The sequence below is a fragment of the Pongo pygmaeus genome, chromosome 8 (assembly GCF_028885625.2).
Source record: "Pongo pygmaeus isolate AG05252 chromosome 8, NHGRI_mPonPyg2-v2.0_pri, whole genome shotgun sequence".
Taxonomy (NCBI): Eukaryota; Metazoa; Chordata; class Mammalia; order Primates; family Hominidae; genus Pongo; species Pongo pygmaeus.
In genome coordinates this window covers 105455182-105480672 of record NC_072381.2, presented here as the reverse complement: position 1 = coordinate 105480672, position 25491 = coordinate 105455182, and the positions used below count along the sequence as shown (strand labels likewise).

The 25491-nt window shown below is 37.6% G+C and overlaps 1 protein-coding gene across 3 annotated transcripts in view; it reads left to right on the top strand.

Moving 5' to 3' along the window:
- CHUK (component of inhibitor of nuclear factor kappa B kinase complex) overlaps positions 1–25272 on the top strand; it is a 40838-nt gene extending 15566 nt beyond the window's left edge. Inside the window, exons 10-21 of one of the 3 annotated variants that reach the window (XM_054436891.2) lie at positions 3867–4061; positions 6319–6421; positions 8444–8567; positions 8986–9137; positions 11483–11544; positions 12843–12952; positions 13604–13653; positions 19117–19213; positions 19507–19654; positions 20203–20336; positions 22673–22772; positions 24009–25272. In XM_054436891.2, coding sequence (XP_054292866.1) covers positions 3867–4061; positions 6319–6421; positions 8444–8567; positions 8986–9137; positions 11483–11544; positions 12843–12952; positions 13604–13653; positions 19117–19213; positions 19507–19654; positions 20203–20336; positions 22673–22772; positions 24009–24038 — 1305 coding nt within the window. In that variant the 3' untranslated portion in view covers positions 24039–25272. Of the gene's footprint in view, positions 1–3866; positions 4062–6318; positions 6422–8443; positions 8568–8985; positions 9138–11482; positions 11545–12842; positions 12953–13603; positions 13654–19116; positions 19214–19506; positions 19655–20202; positions 20337–20915; positions 21150–22672; positions 22773–24008 lie in introns of those variants that run through there. The other 2 variants (XM_054436893.2, XM_063670145.1) reach the window with 2 other exon arrangements.
- Positions 25273–25491: the final 219 nt, after the last annotated feature.

The window sequence follows — 25491 nt, the reverse complement described above, 5'->3', positions numbered from 1 at the left end:
TAAACATAAAGATTTATATTAAAGAAAAGTCTCTTAATAAGATAAATACTGGCAATCGTGTTATGACATTTGGAATTCACATGAAAAGGATCAGCTTCAGGTTATAAAAACAGTTTGGTATTTCTTTTTTAAAATTTTGTTAATACAGGTGTGGTGGCTTATGCTTGTAATCCCAGCACTTTGGGAGGTGGAGGCAGGCGGATCACTTGAGATCTGGAGTTCGAGACCAGCCTGGCCAACATGGTGAAACCCCATCTCTACTAAAAATACAAAAATTAGCCAGGGTTGGTGGTGCATGCCTGTACTCCCAGCTACTCGGGAGGCTGAGGCAGGAGAGTTGCTTGAACCTGGGAGGTGGAGGCTGCATTGAGCCGAGATTGCACCACTGCACTCCAGCCTGGGTGACAGAGAGAGACTCTGTCTCAAAAACAAACAAACAAAATTGTTAATACGCTTTTAAGTTTGTTTTTTTTTTTTGTTTGTTTGTTTTTTTTGAGATAAGAGTCTTGTTCTATCACCCAGGCTAGAGTACCATGGTGCAATCTCTGCTCACTGCAACTTTCACCTCCCAGACTCAAGTGATTCTCTTGTGCCTCAGCCTCCTGCGTAGTTGGAATTACAGGTGTGCACCATCATGGCCGACTAATTTTTTTGTGTGTTTTTAGTAGAGACAGGGTTTCGCCATGTTGGCCAGGATGGTCTCGAACTCCTGTCCTCAAGTGATCTACCTGTCTTGGCCTCCCAAAGGGCTGGGATTACAGGTGTGAGCCACCGCGCCCAGCCTAATTTTTGAAATTGACAAATAATTGTACATATTAATGGGGTAAATAGTGATGTTTCAATACATATACTGTGTAGTGATCAGATTAGGGTAATTAGCATATCCGTCAGCTAAAACATAATTTCTCTGTGTTGGGAATATTCAGTATCCCTTTCTTTTTTCTTTCTTTTTCTTCTTTTTTTTTTTTTTTGAGACAGAGTCTTACTCTGTCGCCTGCAGTGCAGTGGTGCGATCTCGGCTCACTGCAGCCTTGATCTCCCAGGTTCAGGCAATTCTCCTGCCTCAGCCTTCCAAGTAGCTGGGATTATAGGCGTTGTGCCACCAAGCCCAGCTAATTTTTGTATTTTTAGTAGAGACAAGGTTTCACCATGTTGGCCAGGCTGGTCTTGAACTCCTGACCTTAAGTGATCTACCTGTCTTGTAATCTCAAAGTGCTAGGATTACAGGCGTGAGCCACCACGCCCAGCCTCAGTTTAGTATTTCTGTAGCACCACTTACTTGGGCATCTGTGTTAGGATTTGTAAGTGGAAATAATAGTGGGCCTTCAAACTAAAAAGTGTACAGTAAAGGAAATAATCAACAAAATGAAAAAGCAGCCCATGGATTGGGAAAAGATATTTGCATACCATACATCCAATAAGAAATTAATATCCTAAATTTATAAGAAACTCATGCAACTCAATACCAAAAATGTAAATAACCCAGTTTAAAAATGTGCAAAGGACCTGAATTAGACACTTCTCAAAAGAAGAAATTCAGATGGCCAACAAACATATGAAAAGGTGCTCAACAACTCTTAGCATCAGGGTGATGCAAATCAAAACCACACTAAGGTATCACCCCCCACCTGTTGAGATGGCTATTATCCAAAAGAAAAAAGATAAGCGTTAGTGAGGATGTGGGAGAAAAGAAATACCTTGTACACTGTTGGTGGGAATGTAAATTATTACAGCTATTGTGGGAAACAGTACAAAGGTTCCTCAAAATTAAAAATAGAACTACCGGCCGGGCATGGTGGCTCATGCCTGTAATCCCAGCACTTTGGGAGGTTGAGACAGGTGGATCACATGAGGCCAGGAGTTCGAGACCAGACTGGGCAACATGCAGAAACCCCATCTCAACTAAAATTACAAAAATTAGCTGGGCATGGTGGTGCACATCTGTAATCCCAGCTACTCTGTAGGCTGAGGCAGGATAATTGCTTAAATCCAGGAGGTGGAAGTTGTAGTGAGCTGAGATCATGCCACTGCACATCAGCCTGCGTGACACAGCAAGACTCTGTCTCAAAAGAAAAAAAAAAAAGAACTGTAAGATTCAACAATCTCATTTCTTGGTATATATCCAAAGGATTTTAAAGCAGGCTTGTGAAGAAATATTTGCACTCCCATGTTCATTGCAGCATTATTCACAATAGTCAAGATCTGGAAATAGCCTAAATGTCCTTTGACAGATGAATGGATAGGGAAAAAGTGGTATATATACACAGTGGAATAGTATTCAACCTTAAGAAAAAGAAGGAAATTCTGCCATTTAGGACAATGTGGATGAACCTGGAGGACATGCTAAGTAAAATAAGCAAGACACAGAAAGAGAAATACTGTGTGATCTCACTTACATGTGGAATCTATAATAGTTAAACTTAATAGAAGCAGACAGTAGCATCATCGTTGTCAGGGGTTGCAGGGATAGGGGTGCGGGGGTGTATGTAGAGATGTTGATCAAAAGGTCCAAAAATTATGGCAGCAAAAGAAAAAAAAGATACAAAAATGACAACTATGAAGAGGTGACAGATATATTAATTAGCTGAAATGTGATAATTTCACAATGTATATCAAAACATCAAGTTGTATAACTCAAATATATAACATTTTTATATGTCAAAAGAATTAAATTGTCACAAAATAAAATATGTAAAAGATAAAGCAATAAATCAGGAGAGGGGGCTATGACAGATGAAACAAGATAGGCTCTATGTAAATGATGGTTGAAACTAGGTGAGTCATTCACAGGGTTGGGAGGGGGCTTATTGTACTATTGTCTGTAGTTTTGTGTCTTTGAAAACATCAATTCAGATTTGTGTTTTAAAGGGAAAAAAATAATAGTGGCCTTGGATTAATGCTTTACCTTTGTAGTAAGGATTTTAAGCAGAGAGAATTTTAATCATTTGCATATACTAGTCAATGTAAGGCATGGAGAAATGTAGGCATTAATTTCGTATGGCTTTTCTAAGGATACTGGAAGGAAAAGAATTTAAAATCATGTTCTTTTCAAAAGACTGAAGTCCAGCTCTGTGGCTGTCCGCGCTGACAGGTGGAGACAGAGCCCCACCTGACTCAGCCTCACACTCACTTGGCCTGTATCAGGCTACTTTTACTGGGGCTTTAGGTGAGAGTGATAAAACTGTTCTTACTTGATTTGGGGCCCTTAGGCAGGTTGCTGCTCTGGGATTAGGTTGTCTTATAAAAAGGTAACTCACCACACATAACAATGCTTTTTCCTGTTTAAAGAGAGACCTAGTTCTTCTATCAGATGATTTCTTAAGGCAGCACGAAGTAGCCAGACACAAAAAGAGTTAAGATCCAAGCTCTACCAGTTATTAGCTGTGTGATCCCTAACAAGTTATTTAACTTAGAACTCTGGTTTCTTTCTTTGTTTAAAATGGAGATTAAAAGATCTAATTATTGGGGATGTTATGTGAAAGTGGTTTACGCCTGTGGTTGTCTTCTGTTAGGCACTTCATGAATTGGAATGTTTCCTTTTCGGTCTATGATAATGTTTTTTTCAAAATAAATAACTGTTCTTTCAAATTGGGATTTTTCTTAATTTTGAAATTTTCTTAATTTTGAAAATTTCTTAACTTTGAAATTTTATTGTTGGAACTAACATCTATTGTAGAAAAGGAAATTGTTCAGTTTTCAGAATGTCATTTTATAATTATAAAAGGAGATCTCACTTTGGAGAATGAGTGAGCCTTGTTTAATGTAGAAATAATGCCTTTTGCCCATATTCACCTTTTAGTATCTGGCAGCGAATCTTTTATGTAACAAATGATCAATAACTTTACCTTTTTTTCTTATTTATACAGATAGTACACATCCTAAATATGACTTCTGCAAAGATAATTTCTTTTCTGTTACCACCTGATGAAAGTCTTCATTCACTACAGTCTCGTATTGAGCGTGAAACTGGAATAAATACTGGTTCTCAAGAACTTCTTTCAGAGACAGGAATTTCTCTGGATCCTCGGAAACCAGCCTCTCAATGTGTTCTAGATGGAGTTGTAAGAAAATTAATTATAATATCCCTAGAGTATGTGAAATCTAGAGGGATTGCATGCCCTGCAATTTTTATGCATACTTGGAATTCCTTGGGAGGCCGCACATTTTGTTTTGGTTTTGTCCTACTCCCAACTCTTATCATTGCTTTGCAAGGTGAACAGGATAGAAATGAAACATTTGTTGTTTTGAACTTTGCAAGACTTTTTCTTTGGTGCCAGTTTTCTGCTCCTGTTCCCAGACCAAACTGAGGGTCAGGCTGCTTACTCTCGTGGCCCAATAACGAGATGCAGATGAACTGGGAGAGATGGGAGTTTTTATTTCTGTAACCAGTTACAGGTAGAAGGCCTGGAAATTATCGCCAGACCAACTCAAAATTACAAAGTTTTTCCGTAGTTTATTTATCTTCTAAGCTATATGTCTATGTGTAAGTTTGCATTCAACTAAAGACATAAGTGATTAACTTCTTTTAATCTGTAACTAAGGTCTGAGTCTTGAAGACATTCCTCTGGAGCCTCAATAAATTTACTTACTCTGAATGGGTCCAGGTGCTGGGGTGATTACCCTTATCTTGTCTCCTATTAAATCACAGAGGTTTAAGGAGTTCCTTCAGACCCCCAATAAACTTGTTTGTGGAGGCCTGGGGTTTCTTCAGACCCCCAATAAAACTTATTTAATTCTGAATGGGTCCTGTTAAGAATTCCTTCGTTATTTTGCTTTTAGGCCCGGGAAAGGCCTGGGCAGAACTCTTGGTAGGATTTGGCTACATTTCAGCCTTTGTGTAAGGGCACTGGCTCTTCCAGTTTTTTTTTAGACAGTCTTGCTCTGTTGCCCAGGCTGAAGTGCAATGGTACAATCTCAGCTCACTGCAACCTCCGCCTCCTGGGTTCAAGTGATTCTCCCTGCCACAGCCTCCCAAATAGCTGGAATTATAGGCACCCGCCACCATGCCTAGCTAATTTTTTGTATCTTTAGTAGAGACAGGGTTTCGCCACTCCTGACCGACCTCAGGCAATCTTCCTGCCTCCGCCTCCTAAAGTGCTGGGATTACAGGCATGAGCCACTGCACCTGGCCACTCTTTCAGCTTTTAATATTTAACTTCACCACTCTGTCAGTGCTGGAACAGTTGTTATTTAGGCCTGCGTTAGTGAGACCTGGCCTGCCACACTTCCAATTAATATTCCTTCTTGGCTTGGTGCAGTGGCCCATGCCTGTAATCCCGGGACCTTGGGAACCCAAGGAGGGTGGATTGCTTGAGTTCAAGAGTTCGAGACCTGCCTGAGCAACATGTTGAAGCCCTGTCTCTACAAAAACTACAAAAATTAGCGGGGTTTGGTGGTGCACCCCTGTAGTCCTAGCTACTTGGGAGATTGAGGTGGGAGAATCACTTGAGCCCAGGGAGGTTGAGGCTGCAATGAGCCATGATCACGCCACTGCACTCCAGCATGGGTGACAAAGCAAGACCCTGTCTCAAAAAAAAAATTTCTTTTTGTATTTGAAGCCCAGTACTCTGAAACTACTGTGAGAACAGCAGTCTCATAGGTCCTGCCAAAGGATAAATGGGTGGTAAAATATGACTGTGGTCATGACTTTTTTCCCCATTTTTCTTTTTATGACTTTATTGAGGCATATTATCATGTTAGTTCCCATTTAAGGTGTACAATATAGTGATTTTTTATTTCTTTTTTATTAACTTGTCACTGACTTGATGCTCAATTACAGTGATTTTTTTTAAAAGTAAATTTACCAAATTTTGCAGCTGTCACCATAAATCAGCTTAAAAACATTTCCATTAACAGTCCATTAACTGTTAATCTCCATTCTGTCCACCCCAGGCAACCAGGAATCTATTTTTTATCTCCACAAGTTTGCCTTTTCTGAACATTCCATATAAATGGAATTATGTAATATATAGTCTTGTGTCTGACTTTTTTTACTTGCATTGTATTTTTGAAGTCCATGCATGTTGTAGCATGTATCAGTACTTCATTCGTTTTGATTACCGATTAGTTTTTTCACTGTATATATCTTTTTGCATTTGTTCTTTGGGTTTTGGTGATTGTTCACTTTAGCCCATACAAAAGTTGGGGTCTTTTTCCTCAACAAAAGTTTGTACTCTGTTATCTGTAAGAGATATGCTAATACACATTGATTTTGTTCATTTGCATTTCAAAGTAGGAAATCTGGTGCATAAGTATTTAGAAAACCTAGGATTTTCAAAGATCCTTGAACACGATTTTAACTGTTTGTTTCTTTTTCAGAGAGGCTGTGATAGCTATATGGTTTATTTGTTTGATAAAAGTAAAACTGTATATGAAGGGCCATTTGCTTCCAGAAGTTTATCTGATTGTGTAAATTATATTGGTAAGTCCAGTCCATTTAGTGGCTGAGCTTTAAACATGAATTAATAAAACTTTGACTCTCAGTATGATTAGTAGAAATGGACTTTTGGTGTTGTGTTCTGTATCTCACACTTTAAGTTTCTATATGGAGTTATATGAGAATTCTGAAAAATGGATTTATATAGTTTGGAAGGTGAAAAGGTAGATATTAAATCTCCATGAGATCATTCATTTAAGAGAAGATTTACTTTCTTGAGGATAGGGCTCTCACAGGAGAATGAAACTTCACTATTAGTTGAACCTGCTTTTTAATTGTCTCTTCATAGTCTAAGCATGTTCAAGTATTTATTTCATTTTTCCTGTGAATACTGCTTGATGTTCAAATGTTTTAATTTATCCTGTGAAAATTATTCTTTTCTTTTGAACAAGTTAAGTGTTTGATCACTGTATGTCTGTCCAAATAAAATAAAGCACAAAATTGTAAAATCAAGAACAAAATTGAGCAGAGGGGCTAAAATATATGTAATCTTACTTTTTTTTTACGTCTTTTTATTAGTTTTCTTTTGAATTTTTCTTTTAAATTGAGGCAGTTTACATAGAGTGAAATTCACAGATCATATAGTATGATAACCTTTGACAAATTTAGATACTTGTGTAATCCATACCACAGTCATGATGTAGAACATTTCCTTCACCTCAGAAAGTTCCCTCATGTCTCTTTTCAGTCAACTCCCCTTGCCCCAGACTTTATTATTACTATTTTACTAATGGACTTTTTTTTTTTAAGAATGGTTTTAGATTTGCCAAAAAATTGGGCAGATAGTACAGAGTTCTCATATAACTCCCCTCACTCACGCACGTAGTTTTTCCTATTGTTAACATTTTACCTGGGAGGTGGAGGTTGCAGTGAGCCAATGTCACACCACTGCACTTCAGCCTGGGTAAGAGTGAGACCTTTCTCAAAAAAATAAATAAAAAACATAAAATATTTAAAAATATTAAAAAGTAAAAAAAAATCTATTTTACATTAGTATGATGTATTTGTTACATTTAATGAACCCATATATTATTAATTGAAGCCCATACTTGATTCATATTTCCTTCATTTTTACCTAATATCCTTTTTCTGTTCTAAGATCTCATCTTAGAACACATTACATTTAGTTGTCATGTCTCTTTAGCTCCTCTTTGCTGTGACATTTTCTCAGACTTCAAATAGTCCTTGTTTTTGATGACCTTGGCAGTTCTGAGGAATACTAGTCAGGTATTTTGTAAGATATCCCTCTGCTGAAATTTGCCTTTTTTTTTTTTTTTGAGATGGAGTTTCACTCTTGTCGCCCAGGCTAGAGTGCAATGGCACAGTCTTGGCTCACTGCAACCTCCACCTCCCGGGTACAAGCAATTCTCCTGTCTCAGCCTCCCGAGTAGCTGGGATTATAGGCGCACACCACCACACCCAGCTAATTTTTGCATTTTTAGTAGAGACAGGGTTTCGCCGTTTTGGCCAGGCTGGTCTTGAACTCCTGACCTCAAGGGATCTGCCCGCCTTGGCCTCCCAAAGTGCTGGGATTACAGGCATGAGCCATCACACCTGGTGCTTGTGTGTATTCTTAAACCTGGATTGTTGGTCCAGGATATGAAATTTATTATTCAGAGGTAGGAAAGACTCAGAGGAGATGGGACTTGATTTAGAACTTGAAAGAAATAATTTGGATTAGCAGAGAGAAAAAGAGTATTCCAGGTTGCAGAAAAGCAAGCAAAAAAGACAGATACAGGAATAATCTCAAGCTCTGTGAGTGTAGTGATTGTGTCATTCATTTTTTCCCCCCTTGTATGTGGAGCAGGGCTTAAGTATTGCAGGTGCTCTGTAAATGTATATTGAACTGAATTAAATGAAAACAAGTGGTTCTTTTAGCATCAGTTTCTAGCATCTATGGGAATCCTGTTTGTGTGGACAGGAAATCACAGAGAATGATAAATCAACTTCTAAAATCCTCAAAAGTAACTAACTCCCTTGCCCTTTTTCTCATCTTCTTGTATATAGTACAGGACAGCAAAATACAGCTTCCAATTATACAGCTGCGTAAAGTGTGGGCTGAAGCAGTGCACTATGTGTCTGGACTAAAAGAAGACTATAGCAGGCTCTTTCAGGGACAAAGGGCAGCAATGTAAGTGGATTCTGTTGTTTATAAGCACAATGCAATGTGCATCATATATTCAAGAATTAATCTTGCCGGTTTTCACTAATCAATATTGCATGTAATAGTAACATACTGGGCCAATTTGAAGTGTAATGTTCTGATAAACTTGTAGAATTCTTACTAATGGACTGAGACCATTCTATTGTAATGGCTTGAGGGTAATAATTCCCATACAGTCCTAGTATGAAAAGATTGTTTATCACAGAATATTATAGGCAGGAAGTCTTTAGAGATCAGATTCTAGAGATCAGTTATTTTTCATAGATTGATAATAGAAACTTAGGCTTTGGCCTTGTGGCAGTTTATGTTTTTACATTATTGTTCAATGTTTCTGAATGCTGATAATATCTTTTTTCTTTTTCTTTTTTTTCTTGCTGTGGTTTAGGTTAAGTCTTCTTAGATATAATGCTAACTTAACAAAAATGAAGAACACTTTGATCTCAGCATCACAACAACTGAAAGCTAAATTGGAGTTTTTTCACAAAAGCATTCAGCTTGACTTGGAGAGATACAGTGAGCAGATGACGTATGGGATATGTAAGTGTCTGTGTAATGTATTTGAAAGGAGCATCTGGTTTCTTAAAGCCATCTGTTATTTTGCCTTCTTAACTCAGCCAGTTGTTTTACTTACCTTCACATTAGAACAAGAGACAGGACAACTTAAATTACCATAAACCATGTTTGTTTTGAATGTTACCTCTTTTTTTAAATTTGCTTAGTTGAGCAATTTAGTTTCACAATTGGGCTAAAATTATTTAGCTCTAAAAAAATACAGGTGCGATTTAATAATCTTGAATTTCAAACCTGATTTTAAAATAAATACAAAATCTGGACTTCTTAGCCAGTGCTGTGGACTGAATGTATCCCCCCCAAAATACATATGTTGAAATTCTGACCCTGAAGGTGAAGGTGTTGGTAGGTGGAGCCTTTGGGAAGTAATTAGGTCATGAGAGTGGAGCCTTCGTGTTTGGGATTAATGCTCTTACAAAAGAGACCTGAATGAGATCCCTCATCCCTTCTGCATGTGAGGACAGAGCAAGAAGATGGTCATCTAGGAACCAGAAAGCAGGCCCTCAAATCTGCCTTGTTCTTGGACTTCCCAGCCTCCAGAACTATAAGAAATAAATTTCTGTTGTTTTTATGGCACTTAGTCTATGATATTTTGTTATAGTAGTCCAAATGGACTGAGACAACCAGGGGAGTCTTAAACTACTTACTTTTCTGTAAATAATGACACAAATATTCTAAGGCTATGTTTTTTTCAAACCATCTACTGTGGAGTCCTACTATTTTTTAGTGCATACAGTCTCCAAATTTTCAATATTTGACTCCATGCTTATCTCCTTCAGATGTACTAAGGAAGTGTAAAAAAACAGAGTTAAAATATGAGTAAATCGAAGGAGTCATACTACCAGCATTTCTGTTTTCTTTTGTAAAACAAATCCTTTTTAGGAAACAAATACTGTTTGTACACTTGTCCTGAGCAAGCTATGTGTATCTCAGAGTAAACAATCAATAGTGTCCAGTTGGGTGAATGGATTTACTCTCCAGAACTGGTTTTATTAATATTATTGATATTTTATTTCTATTTGTATATTATTGATATTTTATTTCTATTTGTATATTATTGACATTCTGGTGAGTGATAAAACATAATTATTTCATTAAAATATCTTAGACTTGTCAAAGGCTTATTGTACAATTGTTAAAGAAAAATTAGGTAGATCTATATGTGCTTTTATTAAAAGATCACCTAAGTCTTTAGTTGACAGTTTTAAATTGTGGGAAAAAATAAAGAGTATACAGATATTTTCACTTGTGAGGGAGTAGGCTATGTGTCTATGTAACAAATAATCATAGTAAGGTCCCTTGAGGTGGATGGTAGAGGGGAGGAAGAGAGAGTCTTTTCTGTTTATATCCTTTTATAGTATTTAATTTTTAAAAATCATATTCAAGTATTAAATTTCTTTTCTGGCCAGGTGTGGTGACTCACGCCTGTAATCCCAACACTTTGGGAGGCCGAAGCAGGTGGATCCCTTGAGCTCAGGAATTCAAGACTAACCTGGGCAACATGGGGTAGAACCCCATCTCTACAAAAAATGCAAAAATTAGCCGGGCATGGTGGTGCACACCTCAGCTATTCAGGAGGCTAAGGTGGAGGATTGCTTGAGCCCCGGAGATAGAGGTTGCGGTGAGCCGAGATCATGCCACTGCACTCCAGCCTGGGTAACAGAGTGAGACTCTACCTCAAAAAAATTTTTTTGTTGTTGTTTTTTCCTTTATCCACCCATCTGCACACTGGTATAAATATATATATTTTAAAGAAAACAGTCATCTGTATTCATTTCCTAAGGGTTCCATAACAAAATCCCATGAACTGAGTGGCTTAAGCAATAGAAACTTACTGTCTCACAGCCCTGGAGGCTAAAAGTCCAAAATTGAGGTGTTGGCAGGGCCATGTTTTCTCTGAAATCTGTAGAGAAGAATCTTTCCTTGTTTCTCTCTAGCTTCTTATGGTCTGCTAGCCATCATTGGCATTCCTTGGCTTACAGTTGCAGCACCTCAATCTGTCTCCATTGTCACAGAGCATTCTCCCCTGTGTATCTGTATCCTGTGTCTCTTCTAAGTACACTGGTCGTACTGGATTAAGGGCCCAGACCATTCCAGTATGAGTATTAATTTGTCAAATTACTTCTGTAATGACCTTATTTCCAAATAGGTCACATTCTGAGGTATTAGGGGTTAAGAATTCCACGTATCTTTTGGGGGGGCCACAATTCAACTCATAACACATCTTTGATGTTGATATGGCAAGGAGGCAGGCAGCCACTAATTAAAGATATGGCTATTTCTGAGATAACCAATTTAGACTTTTCTTTTAGCTTCAGAAAAAATGCTAAAAGCATGGAAAGAAATGGAAGAAAAGGCCATCCACTATGCTGAGGTAAAATCATTGACGTCATTCTGTATACTTATTAATTCTTGATGTCTCCATTAGAAACTATCTTTGGTTTTGGTATATAAAGAGCATTTTTCATGTCATTCCTGAAATTCAGACAAAATTCTAGTAGATGCTTTGTATATAAAGAGGGAGGTATCATAGTGATTAAAAACAAGGGCTTTGGGAAAATTACCTAGTGCCTCACTGAGCTTCAGTTTCCTTTATTTATTTATTTTTTGAAACAGGGTCTCACTCTGTTGCCCAGGTTGGAGTGTAGTGGCATGATCAAAGCTCACTGCAGCCTTGACTTCCCAGGCTCAAGCAGTCCTCCCATCTTGGCCTCCTGTGTAGCTGGGACAAGAGGTGCACCACCATGCCTGGCTAACTTTTACATTTTTTGTAGAGACGGGGTCTCACTATGTTGCCCAGGCTTGTATCAAACTCCTGGGCTTAAGCAATCCTCCCACCTCAGCCTCCCATAGAGCTGGGATTATAGGCGTGAGCCACCACATCCAGCTAGTTTCCATATTATAGGGACAATTTCTTTTCTAGTAGGGTTATGAAGATTAAATGGGAGTCAGTAACGGTAGGTGTCACTATTATTTTTGTGACTGGTTTAGATAGGATGGCTGCACATCCTGGTTTACCTGGGACTGTCCCAGTTTATACTTAATGTCTTGCCATAATTATCAGTAGTAGTCCCTTTCACTCTCAAAATTATGCCGGTTTGGACAATAAATTATATGGTGTCCCTAGGTATAGATCATTCTCTAGGTGGCAGATTTTTTCCCCTTATCCTGTACATTTGTCCATGGTCCTAAGTTATTACACTCCTTAATGTCAGTACTTACCCTGAGGATGTGGGTGGGGATACCCATGGTATCCTGGGGTGGGAAATCCAAGTTCTTTATCTTTTTGTGTCCCTATTCAAGGCAGTGGGGACCAGGAAGCAATCAAAATCATAGAGCCAAGATACAAGTAATACCAATGGTTTTGGTGGTCCTTTTTCTTTCTTGTTAGTTGATACCTGTTGTAGCTTTTTGCTTCTCTGGAGGTAAAAGCAAATACTAGTAGTTTATTGTCAGGAGAGAAAAGAGAGAAGACTAAGTATGTTCTTATGTGAAAGATTAAGTGTCAGAATCTGAAGAATAGAAAGGCTTTAACAAAATCAGTGTTTCATATTATATTATTTACTTCTCTAATGAAGCAACAAGTCATTCTGTATCCTTAGGATCTGAATTTTGTTTCCTATGATATAGTGGTAAGCCTTTCATTTCCTTTGTATTTTCATCATATTTTAGGTTGGTGTCATTGGATACCTGGAGGATCAGATTATGTCTTTGCATGCTGAAATCATGGAGCTACAGAAGAGCCCCTATGGAAGACGTCAGGGAGACTTGATGGAATCTCTGTAAGGATGCACTTGTGTTGTTGGTCTTGACATCTGTAATATTTTGTATTCTTTCTGCTTACATCTGGGAAATTAAACCTCTATGTGGTTCTTTTCTATAGTTTTCCTTTCCCCAAATATATTGGCATTATATTTAAAATGGAAGCTTTTTCTTAGTCACAGGAAACTTCGGAAATAATTCTTTGGGTTGGCCTTTTTTGGTTTTTAATAAAAGCATTTATTTCATATGAGTGTTAAGAATTTTCCAAGTATAACTAAGTTACAAACTATTCCCTACTTATTGTACCTCTGGTCCAAGGTATTGACTCTTAAATGCCCTAAAACCTTGAAATTTTTTCTGAATTAAAGTTCTGGATTGAAAACTTCAGATATTTTCTCGAATTATAGGTCATAATTTTTGTCTGTTTAAGTGTCTGTGGTGCAGAGATGTCCCCATGGTAGATCAGAATAGATATGAACTATATTAAACTTTGCATTTTAAGAACTTGTATAGTTCTTATTACTCAATACAATGCTCTGTGAAATACTCATTGGCAATATGAACTTGCTTTAAAATGGGTTTATTATTCAAATAAAATATTGTTTCAAGTTGTAGATTATTGAAGTCATTAAATTACCTTCACTTATCAGAGCATGTTTTCTCTTTTACAGGGAACAGCGTGCCATTGATCTATATAAGCAGTTAAAACACAGACCTTCAGGTAAGACACTTCTATCACAGTGCTTGAAGGCATTTTAGGTAACTATCACTAGCCTAACAAATGTGGGGGATCTAACATTTTTAAGTTAAAAATTTTCTTAAAGCTGCAGAATAAATTCCAGTTTTGGTATTGCCATTAAGACATGGTATAATAAGCTTTAAGATTGTGAGAATTTAGGAGATTAAAAAGAGAAAGTAACAGAGAAAGTGAGGTAGAAAAATTTTAGAAGGGGACGTGAAAAGAAAGAATGGAAGACAGAAAAAAGGAACTCAAAGAGGAAAAAACAGCAAGAAAATGTTTAGAAAGATGGAAAAAATAAGTGTTGCTTAAGATTAGAGAGGTTGGGCCGGTTGTGGTGGCTCATGTCTGTAATCCCAGCACTTTGGGAGGCCAAGGTGGGTAGATCACCTGAGGTCAGGAGTTCAAAACCAGCTTGGCCAACATGGTGAAACCCCATCTCTACTAAAAATAGAAAAGTTAGCTGGACATGGTGGCACGTGCCTGTAATCCCAGCTACTTGGGAGGATGAGGCAGGAGAATCACTTGAACCTGGGAAGAGGAGGTTGCAGTGAGCCAAGATCGCACCACTGCACTCCAGCCTGGGTGACAGAGCAAGATTCTGTCTCAAAACAAAACAAAAAAATATTAGAGAGGTTGGAAAGAATTTGAGGCAGTGGGTTCAGGTATGGAATGGTTAGAGGGAAGGCCTGTGCTGTTCTAGGCCAAAGCAGATTGCTTTGAAAATAATGCCTTCATCTGCACTGGTCACTGATGACTTGTTTTGTTGGCAAAACAATTCCAGTTGAACATCTGCTAAATACTGAGCAAGGTCTGCTGGAAAGAGTACTGGATGGGGAATCAGAAGGCTTGAATTCTAGATTGAGTAATTTACTGACCGTTACCTCAGGCAAATCTCCGTTTCCCATTTCCTTCTTCTGCAAAATGGGGTTGAAACCTAGCTTTCCTACTCAGTGAGTATATTGTGACAGTGTATTTAAGAGGATGTTTGTGAAAATGCTTTGAAAACTATAAACTATTATGTACCTGCAAGATATTATCATTTAGTTAAAAATTTGTTTTGAAGGGTAACAGAAGAAATAAAGTCTGTGCCCTAATGTGCATTATACTTAAATGCATATGTTAAAAAAAGATATAATTTTACACTTTAAAATTTGTAGACACGTAGCAACACATGCAAATTAATATACATGTGAAATTGTATTTCATATACTATTTTCACATTTAAAAAAGAACATTATCTCCTCTTATACTGCTTTTATTTTACTGAAATCTATTCAGTTTAATCTGACCAGCAGTTCTCAAAATGTGGCGTATGGACCTGTGAGAATCCTTGAAACTTTGTCAGACAGTCTGTGAGGTTAGAACCATTGTCATAATAAGATGTTATTTGCATTTTTCACCATGTTGACATTTTCACTGATGGTGCCACATAAAATGGCTTGCACCTTAGTATGAATCAAGGCACTAGCGCCAAACTGTGCTAGTAGCAGTTATATTTTTTACCGCCATGCATTCACAGTTTTTAAAAAATGACAGTTTCACTTACAAATGTCCTTGATAAAGCAGTAAAAATATTATTTTATTTAAATCTCAACCCTTGAGTATGGGTTTTTAATATTTTGTGTGATGAAATGGGAAGTACTCATAAAGTGTTTCTTCTATACAATGAAGTATGATGGTTGTCTTAAGGAAAACCACTTCAGTAATTGTTTACTTTGCTAGTTGTCTGGCCTCTTTCAGGGAAGACACCATTTTTACTTGGAAGAGCAACTGTCAGGCAAACTATGATTATTCAGATTTGCATACGTGAGATAATTTCTAAGAAATTAAATGAAAATAAAAAGTATAGCACACTTATTACTTTAAGGGAAAAAAACAGTATATGTTGTCAATGATAAAATTCCATGTTTCAAGCAAAAAGAATTTTAGAAAACTTGTATTTACCAGCTTGAATTTGACAGCTTCTCAGTACTTAAAAACTTTTCTGATGAGATCAGTGGTGATATCAGAAAGGTTTGCAAAAATGTAAAACAGTGCAAGTGTTCTCACTAAAATTTTTTTGTTTTAGAAAATATCGTTTTTTGTTTTTTGTTTTTAGAGGTGGGCTCTTGCTATGTTGACCAGGCTGGCCTTGGACTCCTTGGGTTCAAGTGATCCTTCCACTTCAGGCTTCCAAGTATCTCAAGTAGCAGTAACCAGTGAAAGGAGGTGGCTCTCATAGATATGAGTATACTGTGTAAAGACATATATGTATAGCACTTAGCATGTCTGAGGAAATGCAGTATGACTGGAGTGTAGAGTTTCAGGAGAGAGAAAACCTAAATATAGGAGAGAGAGAAAACCTAAATATAGGTTTTTTTGTTTGTTTTTAATAAAAACATGTTCGTGGGCAATAGGTTTGTTACTTTTAAATGAATTAAGACACGAGTATTTTTAAATTTGTTTAATTCCTGAAAAACCCTTTGGGGTTCTCAAGAATTTTCTAGTGTAAAGGTGTCCTGAGACAAAAAAGTTTGAGAACTGCTTATCTAGACAATTCTCAGAAGCTTGGCTGCTCAGGAAAGAAGAGAGGTGGGTGAGTAGCTAAAAGGAGATGTAGAGTCAAGGGAGGTCACTTCTCAGAAGGAAGACTTAAACATGAGGTGCCACATGATGACATTTTGGTTAACAACAAATTGTGTATACTATGGTAGTCCCATAAGATTATACTACTGTATTTTTACTATGTATTTTCTATGTTTACATGCACAAATACTTACCATTGTGTTACAGTTGCCTACAGTATTCAGTACAGTCACTTGCTGAACAGGTATGTAGCCTATTGTCAAAAGGCTATACCATACAGCTTAAGTGTATAGCAGGCTGTACCATCAGGGTTTGTGTAAGTATTCACACAGTGACGAAAGTGCCCAATGATGCACTTCTCAGAACATATGCTCAGGGCCCAAAAAGCCTGTGGAGAGGGAGGTCCCTGAACAAGTTGAGAGATTGGCTCCAAAGAACAGTAGGAGGGATTAGCCTTGATACTATTGATATTGGAAAGAGAATGAGTGTGGATAGATACTTTTTTGGGAGTAGAGGTTGGAAGATCAGGGTCTTACTGCCTTATGGCCTCTTATCCTGCAGTGGTAAGTGAGGTTAACTGAAATGGAAGCGGTGATGACCTCATAGATTTGAATAGGGTGCTAAAGACTTCTAAAAGCCACTGTGTGCAGTGGAAGATGTTGCTGACCCAAAACATACATTAAGAATCCAGGCCAGGTGGCTCATACCTGTGATACTAGTGCTTTGGGAGGCCGAGGCAGGAGGATCGTTTGAGGCCAACAGTTTGAGACTAGTCTGGGCAACATAGTGAGACCCCGTCTCTACAAAAAAATAATGAAATTTTTAAAAGGCTGGGTGTGGTAGTGTATGCCTGTAGTCCCAGCTACTTGGGAGGCTGAAGTAGCAGGATCACTTGAGGCCCAGGAGGTCAAGGCTGCAGTGAGCCAAGATTACACTACTGCACTTCAACCTGGGTTGACAGAGCAAGACTTTTTCTCTTAAAAAAAAAAAAAAAAAGTACCCAGAGCAGAAATGAAAAACCTGTGAATTAGCAGTGACAAATAGTGAACAGTAATATTAATTTTTTGTTGATAATTTAGTAGCTTGGATACAGGAACTGATAGAGCAGATGGTTGGATTAATCCAAGGTTAGGATTTTGCTGATGGAATAAGAGGATAAAAAGGTTGAAATGTTAACAAAATAGTGATTTAAGTGATAGAAGTTGTAGCTAGAGTAAAATATTAAAATCTAAGATTTCAAATAGAGCAAGTCCAATTCTTTTTCTTTAATCAATATTTCTGGGCCAGGCGTGGTGGCACATGCCTGTAATCCCAGCTACTCTGGAGGCTGAGGCAGGAGAATCGCTTGAACCAGGGAGGCGGAGGTTGCAGTGAACCGAGATTGTATCACTGCACTCCAGCCTGGGTGACAGAGCTAGACTCCATCTCAAAAAAAAAAACACCAAAAAAACATTCTGACTCCCAGTCTTCTGGCTAGTGAATCAGATACCACAGATATGCAGTGATAGCATTTGTTTAGGTTATATTTTTTAAAACTTTGAGGTAGCCCTGTCAACATATCATGAAGCTCAGAAATAAACTGCTACCCAGGTAGCTTCTTTGAGTGTCACCTTGAGTGACAAACTGTAACAAGATTGTGTCCGTCATTGGGGCCTATTATATAATCACACTTGACTTGTGGCCTCTATTGTCTTTTCTAGCTTAGAGTTGACTTGAATCTCTTGTTCATCTGAAATGGTTAAAACCAGCTTTCTTCATTATGCTGGAGAAGGCTAAAGTTCTGAGGGCTTTCACTATCTTAAGGAGCTAGTTATATGAGAAAGCTCTTGGCTTGGTCCATGGTATTTAGGAAGGAATGCTGTTTGGAGAAGAACCTTTTTGGAGCCTTGCATTTTATTGTTGGTGAGGAGGAGACAACAGAGATGTGTGGGGAATAAAGTTGGGCTATGGGAGAAGTATTTGGAGTGATAACAAAGGACACAACGTTTTTTAAACCTCCTTTGATGCTCATCATTTCCTTTTTGGTAAAATGGGGGTAACAAAAGTAGTCTTCTCACAGGACTGCTGTGAGGATTAAATGGGAAAATTATAAGCAGAGAGTAGCATATATTATTATTATTGCATTTAGGCTTAATTATTGTCCAAAGAAAATAACAGCATGATGCATGAGCAACTTTCAACTCCTTTAGCCATTTTCTGAAATATAACAATTAATGATTTTTTTTTTTTTCAAATTGAGGTCACATTTTAAACTGTAGAACTCATTGTGACCAACAGCCATCCCATTTGAGGGTATCTGGCTGCTGCCAGTTGGCTTTAAGATGTCATACTGCCCTCAGATGGAACTTTCAGGATGTCTACAGGTCCCTTTACTAGTTGGTTTCAGTGAGCTTTTTTCAAAGATTTTCTGGGCTGTAAACAGATGGATAAACATGAAATTCCAAGCAACCTAGTTCAAGGGCCTCCTTCCTTTAGGCAATGAAAGTTTGATGAATTGTCCTACTGTTTCTAAATATGTGGTTAATCATCCAAGAAAAATTGTTCCCTTGGCCAGAGGCTGCATTTGTGTCTGGGGCTTGGGTTAGTATGGGTTAAAGATAGCCAAGACTATTCTTCTCAAGCACAGGCAACTAAGGTCTCTTACTGATAAATTTATATATACATTATACATATGCAAACTTTATTTTTTATATATAACTAGATTTTATTTATAGGTAATCTTTATATCTTTTATCTTAACCCAATTTTTAATTTAAATGGAGATGTTTATTAATTAAAATTAGTTTCAGAGTTTCAGGGATTTTTGAGGAATTTTTTGTTTGGAGGCTGATATGTTACAGAAGAAAGGTTGTATCCACTGACTGATGTCTTTTATAGATCACTCCTACAGTGACAGCACAGAGATGGTGAAAATCATTGTGCACACTGTGCAGAGTCAGGACCGTGTGCTCAAGGAGCTGTTTGGTCATTTGAGGTAGGAAAATTGCTTCATTTCCTACTGAAAAACCAGGATATGTTTATCTTGTTCCTCTCAAAGTACAAAAGCCCTCTTTGGTAAAGTATACTTACCCAGGAAGAATTCTGAAAGTACCTTGGGTAGCTTGGCCATAGCTATCTGCATTTATGTGTCCTTTTGTATGCATTACTGTGGAGATAAGTCATTAAATCTGATGCTGATTGTGGTTCATTTCCTCAGCTGGGTTTTGGGAATATGGTGTACAGTCTTGGGGCATGTGTAAGTGTCTGACACTGATTTAATCTCTCCAGCAAGTTGTTGGGCTGTAAGCAGAAGATTATTGATCTACTCCCTAAGGTGGAAGTGGCCCTCAGTAATATCAAAGAAGCTGACAATACTGTCATGTTCATGCAGGGAAAAAGACAGAAAGAAATATGGCATCTCCTTAAAATTGCCTGTGTAAGTAATTATTAATGAATTATTTAATGTGACATTGAGTTGCTATTATTCCTTGCAAAGGGGATTTTTATCAGCATGAGGTGGGCCCTCTTGAAGACATGTATATTTTGCATTGGGATGACATCCATGTTCCTTGCTTGGTGTCCAAACTAGCAATTGAGATGCAGGACTTATTATCATCTCTCCTTTCCAATTTCTCTGTTGTTATACTCCTCTTAGCCCTTGACTACTGTGGTATTCCAACCCAACTTGGGGATAGATGTACCTGCCTAGATAATGAAATTGACCATCTTTTCAACTGGGTTTTTTTTTTCTTCAACTAAAATGGTATAAGATGAGTGGATATATTTGGTTTTAGTCAATGAAGAAAGGGTCCAAGGACAGGTTACTAATGGCGTGTAAAGGTGGGAATAGTTTTGTACTGAAATACTCTGGTTGTGCATATAAGTAGTAACAGAAATGTAAATCTTAGGAATATGGTAAGAAATTGTGTGAATCAACAGAGATGCTTGCCTGTAATCTTTTGATGTTTTTTTCTTTTCCTTCAGACACAGAGTTCTGCCCGGTCCCTTGTAGGATCCAGTCTAGAAGGTGCAGTAACCCCTCAGGCATCAGCATGGCTGCCCCCGACTTCAGCAGAACATGATCATTCTCTGTCATGTGTGGTAACTCCTCAAGATGGGTGGGTTTACTTTGTAACAATAGATAGCTGTGTTTTCATAGCAGTGGTATAGGAATGAAGCAGTAGTTGTTAAGGTAGTCTTCTGTGCCTTCAGACCAGGGTTGAGTCCTGACTATCCCTTTGTAATAATCTTAGGCAACTTACTTGACTTTTTTGATGTTCATATTTCCTCACCTGTAAAACAGGAATGTCTCATAGAACTGCTGTGGAAATTGATTAGACAATGTATATAAAGTGCTTGGGAAATATGTTCAGCAAATGTTGCTTATTATTAGCTCAGTCCAAGTTCTAAGTCCTTTCTTTTATTGGCTTATTACTTTCTTTTACTCAAACCTTACTCCTTCATTAACAGTTTATGAGAAATTATGCTATCATTTTGCATTTATCATTTTGGGGATCCTTGATTACCCTTCTAATAAATTTTTGAGATCTATTTTATAACTTTGTATTTCTAAGATTAGACTTTTTTCAGTGTTTTAAATCAGTTTTGCAAGAACTCAAATTCCAAGCCCTATATTTTATTAATTCCTACTCTTTTGCTAAAAGCTGAATGACTATCCATTTCTGTTATTTTCTCAGCTTAAGATGTGCCGTATCCAAAGCCAGTGGCTCTTTGCTAGCTTGTGTATTGTCGCTTTTCTCACAACTCATGGAGACCTCTACAGCACCAGCATTTCCTGGAAGCTCTGCCCATAATTAGTTTTGCAGAAGAGCAGCCATGTTACATCACTGCTCAGGAGGTCATGCAGTTGCACATTCTGTACTCTACTTTTATGAGAGAAAAGCACATGGCAGGAAGGCAAGCTGATATCAGGTATTTTATTTTTTTAAAGAAAGCAAGTTCCAGGGTATATATCTTGGGGTCATTATACATGTGGCCCAATGCAGTACACCTACAACTGTAGCACAGGCTATAATTAAATATATAGACTTTACAAAATACTCCAGTAATCAGAGTTGAAGGAAGTAAAATTTAATACTTTACTTACTTTTTTGCCTTTATTAAAGGCATTTAAGTTTTTTAGCGGATGTTAATGTTTACAAATGTCACATTACAGGTAATTTCCAATTTGAAGTGTGGTTGTTTGCAAAAGTATATCTGACAGATATTTTCAATGTATTTTCTAGAAGGGACACATTATATTTTGTTTTGAGATGGAGTCTCACTCTGTCGCCCAGGCTGGAGTGCAGTGGCACAGTCTTGGCTCATTGCAACCTCCGCCTCCCAGATTCAAGCAGTTCTCCTGCCTCAGCTTCCCGAGTAGCTGGGATTACAGGCGCGTGCCACCATACCTGGCTAATTTTTGTATTTTAGTAAAGACGGAGTTTCACCATGTTGGCCAGGCTGGTCTCGAACTCCTGACCTCAAGTAATCCACCTGCCTCGGCCTCCAAAAGTGCTGGAATTACAGGCATGAGCCACCATGTCCAGCCAGAATACATTGTATAAGAAAATTGATTTCAATTATAATGTACCTGTGGTACTTAACTACCAAGGATTGGGAACTGTTTGACCATAATTTTATCCATCATATAAGAAATCCATAATTTCTTATCCATCTGTTGGATAAGAGCTGAATCAGAATGTCATTCTAAGCTAATAGTGGCTATCATCCATGGCCTAAAATGGACTCTTGTTAGGGGACTGAGGATTGGCAAAGGGAGAAGATAGAGGCCATATAGAAGAGGAAAGCATGAAGGTAGAAACCACAATCAGCACTGCCTTCAAATGTGAACTTCCAGGGATACTTCTTGGTTCTGGGTAGCTCCCCCACCACACTGTTTTCTTTTGCTGTCCTCGGGAATCAGCTTGCTTGTTTCGTTTCATTGCTATCATCTGTAGTTTCTAATGAGTTTTTCACTTTCTGTGATCTCTACAGAACAGATTTTACTTTTCTCTCTTCTCCCCTACATTTGTGTCTGTGAAGTATGCATGCTAGTGTTTTTACTACTTTTAAGGAAAGAGAAGTATTTAGAAACAAAAAGAAGTATTTCATCTGTCTTTGCCAAAAGGATTTTTTCCTCCCTAGTTACATTTTCAGGGGAAAAACAAGTTGTACGTAAGTGCCTCTTACGTTTCAGAGGAAAGTCAGATTGGAGTTATAGTGGACTTCTTATCATTAGAGTTAGGTAGAGGTAGAGGCAGCAGCCTGGTCCTAACAGGACTCTGCCTCTGTAGGGAGGGATGAGGAAACTAAAGACTACAGGAGTCAACTGCACTGGGGTACTGGGTTACAGGAAGGCTAGTGATCATGCTAACCTAGAAGACTAGAAAGTAGAGGAAATTCATATGCCCTTTTCCTGAGTTTGAAAAGGCTTTGTTCTTTCATCTCATAGGGAGACTTCAGCACAAATGATAGCAGAAAATTTGAACTGCCTTGGCCATTTAAGCACTATTATTCATGAGGCAAATGAGGAACAGGGCAGTAGTATGATGGTAAGTTTTGTGTGGATATGGGTGCCTGCTTTGGCTATGTTGGGTGCAAAAGGTTTAACTTTTCATGCTAGCCTTATCTGGCATTTGGGATGCATATGGGAAATAGAAGAACTCAAGAGGAAAGAGCATTTGGGGAATGTCCTCAACCTTAAATCCTTATCTGCTGTTACTCAGGGATATACTAGGATTATGTCATTATCTTCAATAATAGCATTTTTGGTCAAATTAAATGAGTGGTAAGCTTCTTCACAATGTGACCATTGAAATTGAATGGTTTGTTCTGTACCTTTTTGCTTCAGCAATCAATTTTCTCCATTAAGATAGGACTTGTACTTTAATTCAGATATGGTACCTCCCGAATAGAAAATAAATTATGTTAATATAGTTGTAATAATAAAAGTGTGTGTTAAGATTTGGTTACTATAAACTACTGATTTGCTAAAACTTGGGGAAATTACCATAAAATGTTTACTGAATCAATTTTTCCTGCATTTAATCTTAATGTCAATTCTGTATATTTCCTCTTTCATTAAGAAAAATAGCAGCGGCCAGGCATGGTGGCTCACGCCTGTAATCCTAGCACTTTGGGAGGCCAAGGCAGGTGGATTGCTTGAGCCCAGGAGTTTGAGACTAGCCTGGCCAACATGCGAAACCCTGTCTTTATAAAAAATATAAAAATTGGCCAGGTGTGGTGGCACACACCTGTGGTCCCAGCTACTTGGGAGGCTGAGGCAGGAAGATCGCTTAAGTTCAGGAGTTTCAGGCTGCAGTGAGCCGTAATCCTGCCATTGCATTCCAGCCTGTGACAGAGTGAGACTTTGTCTCGAAAAAAAAAGAAAAAAAAAAAGGATAATGGTGGCCAGCCATAGTGGCATGTACCTGTAGTCCGAGTTACTAGGGAGGCTGAGGCAGAAGGATTGCATGAGCCCTGGAGTTCAAGGCTGCAGTGCATTATGATTGGACTTGTGAATAGCCACTGTACTCCAGCTTGACAACATAGCAAGATCCTGCTCTCTTAAGAAAAAAAAAAAAAAGAAAAGGAAAGAATAATTGTTTACTTCAAATATTTATGAAAAAAACTCTGAAATTTTTTTAAATCAGGAAATAAGGTAAATGAAATGATTTTTCAACTTTTGATTATAAAATGTCCAAACAGAAAACTTGCAAAAATGAACACCCATATACTTATCACTTATAGTCAACATCTAATTGTAACTTTTTCATGCCTGGTTTTAGAATCTTGATTGGAGTTGGTTAACAGAATGAGTTGTCACTTGTTCACTGTCCCCAAACCTATGGAAGTTGTTGCTGTACGTGTTGGAAATGTGTTTTTCGCCCATGAAACCATTCTTCAGACATGAGTCAATGGAAGAAATGGCTATGAACAGAAACTACATTTCCACTACGATCAGAAGAACATGATTTTACAAGTATAACATTTTTGAGTAATTCAAGCCTCTAAACAGACAGGAATTTATAAAAAGTCAATGTATTTGTTTGAATATTTGTTTTAATACCACAGCTATTTAGAAGTATCATCATGACACATTTGCCTTCAGTCTTGGTAAAACATTACTTATTTAACTGATTAAAAATACCTTCTATGTATTAGTGTCAACTTTTAACTTTTGGGCGTAAGGCCAAATGTAGTTTTGTATACAGAGAAGAAAACCTCAAGTAATAGGCATTTTAAGTAAAAGTTGTCTACCTGTGTTTTTTTCTAAAAAGGCTGCTCACAAGTTCTATTTCTTGAAGAATAAATTCTACCTCCTTGTGTTGCACTGAACAGGTGCTCTTCCTGGCATCATAAGGAGTTGGTGTAATCATTTTGAATTCCACTGAAAATTTAACAGTATCCCCTTCTCACCGAAGGGATTGTGTATCTGTGCTTCTAATATTAGTTGGCTTTCATAAATCATGTTGTTATGTGTATATGTATTTAAGATGTACATTTAATAATATCAAAGAGAAGATGCCTGTTAATTTATAATGTATTTGAAAATTACATGTTTTTTCATTTGTAAAAATGAGTCATTTGTTTAAACAATCTTTCGTGTCTTGTCACACAAATTTATAAAGGTCTGCACTCCTTTATCTGTAATTGTAATTCCAAAATCCAAAAAGCTCTAAAAACAAGGTTTCCATAAGCTTGGTGACAAAATTCATTTGCTTGCAATCTAATCTGAACTGACCTTGAATCTTTTTATCCCATTTAGTGTGAATATTCCTTTATTTTGCTGCTTGATGATGAGAGGGAGGGCTGCTGCCACAGACTCTGGTGAGGGCTGGTTAATGTAGTATGGTATATGCACAAAATTACTTTTCTAAAATCTAAAATTTCATAATTCTGAAACATCTTGCCCCAAGGGTTTCAGATAAAGGACTGTGGACCTCTATCATCTGTTAAGTAATTTAGAAGATATTATTTGTCTTAAAAAATGTGAAATGCTTTTATATTCTAACAGTTTTTCACTTTGTGTATTAAATGGTTTTTAAATTACTTTTTTGATCTCTATTCATTATAAAAATCAGATTATAATAAAACAGTTCAATATGGCTTAGGAAAATATGAAGGTTCCATGAAGTGGAATTAAGAGCATAGAATAACTGTACTTTCCTTAGGAATAACAGGACTTATGGTAAAGGTAGTATTTGGCAACTTCTTTAAGAGTGTTTTCCTCTGAGATGTCCTATCACCACTCTCTACATCTAAAAAACA